At 40.3% G+C, this 7,641-nt stretch overlaps 1 protein-coding gene and 1 long non-coding RNA gene across 22 annotated transcripts in view; both read left to right on the forward strand.

Moving 5' to 3' along the window:
* Window positions 1-7,641, forward strand: part of mark3a (MAP/microtubule affinity-regulating kinase 3a) — a 47,772-nt gene that overhangs the window by 26,122 nt on the left and 14,009 nt on the right. For all 21 annotated transcript variants that reach the window (XR_006052795.1, XR_006052799.1, XM_042212832.1 and 18 more), the window contains exons 10-13: window positions 722-821; window positions 5,869-5,981; window positions 6,527-6,674; window positions 7,359-7,576. Coding sequence is in view for 19 of the 21 variants with exons in the window: in XM_042212832.1 (XP_042068766.1) it covers window positions 722-821; window positions 5,869-5,981; window positions 6,527-6,674; window positions 7,359-7,576 (579 nt within the window). In the remaining 2 variants the exon portion in view is untranslated. The remainder of the gene's footprint in view (window positions 1-721; window positions 822-5,868; window positions 5,982-6,526; window positions 6,675-7,358; window positions 7,577-7,641) is intronic.
* On the forward strand, window positions 828-5,297 carry LOC121811995. The gene is made up of 2 exons (XR_006052800.1): window positions 828-3,279; window positions 4,727-5,297. It is a non-coding gene; the product is annotated as an uncharacterized LOC121811995 (long non-coding RNA).

A 7,641-nucleotide genomic window follows, 5' to 3' on the forward strand; every position in this document is an offset into this window, starting at 1 on the left:
CTTACTGTTTGATCTGTTATTACAGTGGATGTTAAATGTTAGAAATATAAATCCGTCAAGTTTAGACTTGAACTAAAATTTCATTTCAATATTGTTAAACTGTAACATCTGTCCACACCAGTTATGTTGGACTAAGCCTTTTCTGATAACACCAGATAATATTTGAAGATGCACCTTAAGAGCTACTAAAGGTGTAACCTCATGAGCTGTGGTGCCCCCAATATATGTTGATTTGATTCACTTTTTTTTTAAAGCTGAGACAAAGGTTATAGTTCTAGTATCATAGAACTACTTAGCGGTTTCAGTGGGAGTGACTTCCTCAGTCTCAGCTGACTGCAGGTTTCTCCAACCTTATAAACAGTACGTTTGCATAATGACTGAAACTAGCACCACTGAATAACAATGGACTGTGGCCTCACAGCCCATTGTTCGCCAGTTTCTCCCATTGAAAAGGTGTCCAGATGAATAGATCACCTTTCTTGGGATTTCCTTACCTGGAGGATTGAGCACTCTCAAACGTTTCAAACTGTTAGTTTCTCACAGTTTATTCAGGTTTGCCTGTTTTGCCTACAAAACCCTGTAAACTTCTGTGCTGGGAAAAAAGAAAATGCCACTTTTTATTCGGTGGTATGCATGTGTGCCGTCGGCGTTTGTTTTTTGTTTGTTTCTCTTACGTATGTGTAGCCACATCTGTTCTAATTGTCTGTCTTTATTTTTACAGCAAATTATGAAGGATCGATGGATCAATGCAGGATTTGATGATGACGAGCTCAAACCTTACACTGAACCAGAGCTGGACATCACAGATCAGAAGAGAATAGGTAAGGCTGATGTTACTATTAATATCGTCACTGCTTTTTTGCTTGTTTGTTTTCCCCTTTTGAAGGATGGATTGCTTCATCATTGAAGTTCTTTTTAAGTCAGTTTTCTGACTTTCAGGCCTGTCATATACACTGTTCTATAATCAAAAGAAAAAAGTACACACCCCCTCCTTCTCCATTATTACTGTAAAAGCTCAGTCGGTAATTTTCGTCAGTAGTGAGAAGACGTGAGATGTCGAACGTTAGTGGGGTTACGGCTCCACAGTGCAGAGGCAGTCTCATTATTTCAGTGCTGAAGAGCTTGAAAAGGAAAAAAGATGAAACGTGACGATGAATAAATAAATTCGAGCAGCGCTGCTGCATGCAGAGAAGAGGACCAGAGAAGCCTCCCCATCATGCCCTGGATGAAAGCTCTTGCATAACTGCAGCTGGGGTCGGCCGTTGGTGCACATGTGTCGGTGCGAACTCCCAATCACCCAGGAAAACGGAAAAAAGAAAGATGGAGGAGGGGCGAGAATGAGGTCTTGAAGTTGCCGACTAGTCTCTGGATTCTAAACAATGCCTGCAAAAGTTTACCTAAAATTATTACTGAATGAAAACAATGCATTGTGGAGCAGATGCTGTCTTACACTGGAAAAGGCTTCGAATTTTCAGTGTGGATGACATCTAATTTATCTAAAGGCTTCAGCAGCACAAGGGCCAATAGAGAGAGAATTTATTTTCTTAACACCAGGAAACACTGTGAACAGGCCAGCTTAAAGGTGAAACTATTAGCTGATCAATTTAAAGGAAATCCTCAACCTCGAAGGCCCAAAATCCTCAAATGCCTGTTACATTATTGAATTCATAACTGATATATTTATTTATTGGGGTAGGGGATGGGTGGACTATTGGATAAACATTTTTCACCATTTAGTTTTTAAATGTCTGATTTTATGTGATGCGTGTAAGGAAGTAGTAGACCTGGAGGACGTTCTCCATCATTCTTCCACAGTGACATGAGTCTTGATATTTTTAGTTTTGATTAATGCCAGCTGCATAGATAGATGAATGAATGCATATGTGGCTTTAAACCTGATCACATAAGAATTACATGCCTCTCTAGATTAATTTTCTGTGCTTGTAGTATACCGTGTTGATTAACTGTGAAAAGCAATGAGCTCACAGTGGGAATTATTTAGGGAAAAAAAGGAAAAGCACAATCTATCACTGACAGCGTGATCAGCTCATAGCTAAATATCAGGAGGCAACCAAGGCGCTCTTATTCCTTTAAAGGTCCTGGTGTATCTGAATATAGCCACACAGAACTTTTACATAACTGACCTAACCTGTGTAGCCTATGTCAGAATAACTAAAAAAAAGTAGCGTTAACAGATGAATAAAGCCAGTAATGTTACATAAGCCTAGAAAGTAATCCCTTTTTCTTCTTAGGTAGAGTGTTACCAGATAAGTGTTAAAATGTCCTTTCTTCTTTCAGCTATGAGCATTTTGTCAAAGATTGCAGCCATAAACCATCTAATGAGCCGAGAATCAGAGAGGGAAACACAAGTGTTGGGACGCAGGAGTGTGAAAGTGAGAAAGAGGAGCTTGATCCAACGAAGGACGGGAAAAGATGGCAGATCAGTGGTTCTGCCTGGTTACAGAGGCGCAGCTCGTTTTTCGCTCGCTTTCTCTCTTCCCACGCATGAAACCTGGTGTTAGACTCAAAGTGTTCGTGCCCAGGTGAAGTAGATACTTAGCTATTAACAAAGGAACGAAGATATTTTAAAATTATTGTGCTGAGCTTTTTGTTTCAAAAACTAAAATCATTAAAGCACAAAGAAACCCTCGAGTGGTGCTGAAAATTATACATTTTAAGCCTTTAGAAGTGTAGTAGAAAGAGAAGCCATGAAAAGATTTAGTAGTAATAGGTAACATTTTGAAATCAATTCATAAACCCCTGAGGATGCCGTGTAAAGAGTCTGAAATGATGATGAAGCGGTCACACCTCTCTTGTTGTCAAGTCTGGCAGCTGAGTTTGTGGTTGAGAAATACATTTTTGGCTACGGCAGCACATCATCTGCACTAAAAAGAGTGTGATTTTAAAAAACGATCTCCTGTCGGACACAAAAAGCCTGCACTGACAGAACGGTTACTGGCAGGAAGTCAGAGCCCATCACAGGTCACTGCGAAGCCGGTGACTCATTTCTACACCTTTCCTTGGAGACCAGACGCTCCATCTCTGAAGATGGAATCTGCATAAAAAAGCTCTCCAACGTGTCTCAGATAGAAGAGCGTTTTCAAAGATTTATAGACTGCACAGCGTGTAAAAAGCCTTCATGTGATGCATGGTGGCGTAACAAAGTCATATTTCCATTACTTCAGACGACATTGCTGCATTTTTTTCTTTTCTTTACAAATGAGTGCTACAGTGAAAAATCAAGTGTTCCCCTCTAAAATTTAATGAATTACATTGTAGGTAGAGCAGGGCGATATGGCCAAAAGTATTTATCACGATATATATTTGAAAATTTGCGATAACGATATAACTGACGATATAATTGATGCGAGACAAAATACAACTCCACAACATTACTAGCGCACAAAGACAACCTTCCATTTATTTTCACTTAAATAAGAAGCTGGTTTTTATGTACATTAAAGCGTTATAAAAATGTAACAGTGCAAATGCTAATTCCTTGCTGAAAGTTTAACTAAAAGGCATTTCCAGTAGAAATGGGCTGACATATCCTGAGCATAACCATGTATAATATCCACTGAAGTTAAAAAGAGGTGCTTTGCAAAATTAAACTGCAGTGTGCAATACGTATTTTTCGGACCATAAGGTGCACGGGATTATAAGGCACATTAAGCGAAACAAAGCAGTCAGATAAATCAAACTTTATTAAACTCATTCTTCTTGCTTCCTCCACTTCTGTACCTTTGATTCATTAATGTTGAATTCTCTGGCAGCTGCTCTATTCCCATGTTGTTGCAGTATATTTGTGACTAACCTCGTATTGTGGATGGATTATCTCAGTTGTTCTCCTGAAGTTTGGTCCGTTTACAGCATCCTGCCATGCGATTGCATTTGTCTCTAACTATCAGGAACTTAACGTTAACTTTTATAAGTGGAAAAGTGTTAGTGTTCGTCCTCCAGCTTCACTGTTTATGTTATGCTAACATAGCTGTGTCGCTAGCGATTACGTAGCACATCATTATATACCAGCTAGCCCAACTTCAGTAACCCTACAAACGTCACTGCTGTTTAGTTTTCTGTCTTCATTTATGTTGGAAGTGATAGCAGAGCTGTACGTTTGATTTTTTTCAGAAATCTCTCAGTCAGAACATGCAATATCATGCTTAGGTAACTAGCGAAACTAGCGAGCTAACTTCCGCTAGCTTCCTGCTAACTTCTAACTCTGTTAAATGTAATAAATTTTGTTTTAATGGATGCCTGGAAGTTAAACTTCATAGTTACACCTGGTAAAGCAGCAATGCTGATCGTTTTATTAAAGATGAAAGAATTTAGACAGTTTTTAACGCTCAGTGATGCTGCAGTGTTCGTTTGAACTGAAGCATACGGAGTTTAGGACCCAGATTACTCCCAGATTTAAGAGCATCTTAGTCCGACAAATACGACAATAACGACGGCCGCTTGCATGTTCTGCAAAAAAATGTGCTTTGTCGTGTATCTGACGGACAAACACCAAACCAGTTCCACATCACTGAAGTTGCACCATTTTTACAAACCAATTCTGGTTCATCTGTTTCACTCAACAATCGGCCATGTGCGTATGAAAACAAAGGCACTGCGCATGCGCGTTTTACTCATATTCTATCGCGATATTTCATTTTCCTATTGTTGCCTAACATTATACCGGTATTACCGTGAACGGTATAATATGGCCCAGCCCTAATTGTAGGTATTTGCTTTTTACTCCTTACACGGTGTAAGTGTGCAGAGATTCATGTACCTTTTTTAAAATGAACAAAACATGCGTGTACACACACACAGCACAAATATATTTACAAATCATGTTGGATCTGTAGTGAGGAAGACGACCCAGCTTTACCTGGTGTGCTGCCACACATGTGACCTGGACAATGAGGAAGCTTAATGTCAAAGCTGTGCATGTCTTTCTCTGTAAATCTGTCTCCTGGGGACAAATTTGAGTTTCATACATTGCGAGTGGAGACAATTCTCTTGTGTCTTCGCTGTTTGACCAACATTGAAAGGGTAGGTAAGGGTTAGAAACAGATTTAAGTTTGGCTTAAGACGAGATCAAACTATACCCACAAATCACAGATGGACGATGATCTCTCCTTTGGGACTCTTTATCTCGTTTTTCACGCAGCTTTGATGTGTGGACATTCATTAAAAACTTGTTAGGTGCCTATTTATTCTGATGAAACACAGCAGATTACATACCTGACTGCTCTGAACCCAACTACAGCTGTGATTTGGAATTTAAAAGTAGTCTGAGTTTAACTTTCGGATTAGACTTTCAGAAAAAAATGTTGTCCTCACACTCCAAACCCTTTCCAGTCAGCATTGCTTTGCTTCAAAGGTGAACCAGAAAGGCAGGAAGTCGATTAGCTGAACTTCACTGCCTGAAGCTTCTGACGTTGCGTGTCTAGCTTGACTACATTACAAACTTCTAGTGTAATGTAGTCGATCCCGTGATATCCGCTGTAGCGCCACCGCATATCACGGGATCATAAACCTGCACGGCTCAGTCACCAGAATAAACACACACAATTCTTGAATGCAAAATCACATTAAGAGAAGTCGGTGTAATAACATAGATTTGACATAAAGTTGATAACCACATAACTTTAAAACAAGTTTTTTAAAAGAAATAGTCATGTTTTGGTTTTGTGCTGTAATCGCCAGAGATCACTGTGAAAGGGTCTAAAAGTAAGCACTCTCTCACACACTTTGTGGTGAATGTAGACCCCAATGAACTGTCAATGATCGCAGTAATCTACAGTGTCCCTTTTAGTTTCAGTGGTGTCGTGAAACGTGGTTATTAAATTGAGCCTTTGATCATTTTTGCTTGTGCAGACGTGATGGTCGGGATGGGCTACAACTTGGAGGAAATCCAGGAGTCTCTGGCCAAGATGAAGTATGATGAGATCACAGCCACCTACCTGCTCTTGGGCAGGAAGGCCTCTGAGGTACAAACATAACAAACGTCTTAGATCTTCAGTCGTTCAGCTATCAGTGGTTCGTAAACCAGTGTGTGACTCAGCTATTTATAGACTTCTACCTTGTTTGCAGACTCTCGCCACATATTAAAGTGCATTAAAATAATTGATTTGAAGCATTTGGGGGCTTTTTTCCGTTTGTTAAGCCTAATGGTTTTAAATTTGATCATGTGAAATAGTTCGTTGTCAAAGATTTGGGGCATTTTTTTTCAGACGGCTAATTAAGCAGTCATGTAAGTCCCCTTACTGTCCATGAGGGCTTGGTTCTGATATAAATAAAGGTGCAGGAATTGAAACAAAGTGGGTCTGAAGTCGCCATCTGAAGCTCAAATGACAGCTTTCTCACTCATCAGAAATAATAGTTTTAAAATGATCCTTTGTACACAAATTCTTTTGATCGCATATCATGTGCCCTAGATTTTTGGTCTGTCTTGACTCATAAATCACATTCACTGTAGTAAAACTGTAGAAACTGAGCGTTTTTGTATGTTCTGTATGTGTCCTTTGTCTCTCAGCTGGAGCCCGGCGACTCGGCCTCCAGCAGCAACTTGTCTCTGGCCAAACCGAGGCCAAGCAGTGAGCTCAACGGCCAGTCGCCCTCCCACCTCAAAGTCCAGAGGAGCGTCTCCTCCAACCACAAACAGAGACGTTACAGCGAGCAAGGTGAGCAGTGCACACTGTGTTGTTTTCTTCCACAGTGTCGTGGTCCTAGCTTTCCTTTTCAATGTCACGTGAAAAGGAACAGACTTGAAACTCTGCTGTACTTCACCTCTAATAATAAAAGTACTTTTCTGTCAGTTGCTTGTTTTCAGCTGATAAAAGAAGCCAAATCGAAACCTGTCACATGGTAGAGGCACTTTAGCCTTTCCTTTGTTTGCACAGCTCTGTGTTGTCCACTGTGATATAATGCTTTGTCAGTAACCTCAGTTTGCGATGCTTCCTGTCTGTGAGGTCTGCAGCTTAAGTGGCAACGCTGAGAACCTTTTTATACTCCAGCAGAAACCCAACATTCAAACATTGTTAACTGTGATTTCAAAAACTACTGTGGCATTTTCAGCCTTGTGTTTCTGATATTTTGGGAATTTAAGAAGACGACCTTATTCATTTAGTAAATGGTGAAACCTGATTCAAGGATTAAAAGAAAAACAAACATTAATGTGATGATGATTATATTGTAAATTGTGACTATAATTATGTTTGACTAAGTCTGGGTCATTTTTCTTTTTTTTTTTCAAAATGTAGGTTAGGTAGAACTTCTTTAAAAATTGTATTTTCTGACAGAGGTAGACGTATTCTTGAGTCATCCCGCAAACGTTACTCTGATAATTATACTTTCTCTCTCTATAGTTGGTCAGAACCTCCCTCCAGGGATGGCTCATCCAAAGAGGAGTCAGACAACTACTGCTGAGAACAGCGTGAAAGAGGAAGGTGGAGTCCAGCTCCGTAAACCGAGCATCCCAGGAACCCGCGGGGCACCACCCTCCAGCCCTCTGCTGGGCAACGCCAACAACCCCAACAAGGCTGACATTCCTGACCGCAGGAAAGGAGCCACCACGGCCCCGAGCGTGAGTGTTTCAGCAGTTGGCTTAAAAGTTAAACTTAATTGTTTGCTCTGTTTTTGTATGAGAGG

Source organism: Haplochromis burtoni, unplaced genomic scaffold (assembly GCF_018398535.1).
Source record: "Haplochromis burtoni strain Fernald_Lab_line unplaced genomic scaffold, NCSU_Asbu1 Contig_396, whole genome shotgun sequence".
NCBI lineage: Eukaryota > Metazoa > Chordata > Actinopteri > Cichliformes > Cichlidae > Haplochromis > Haplochromis burtoni.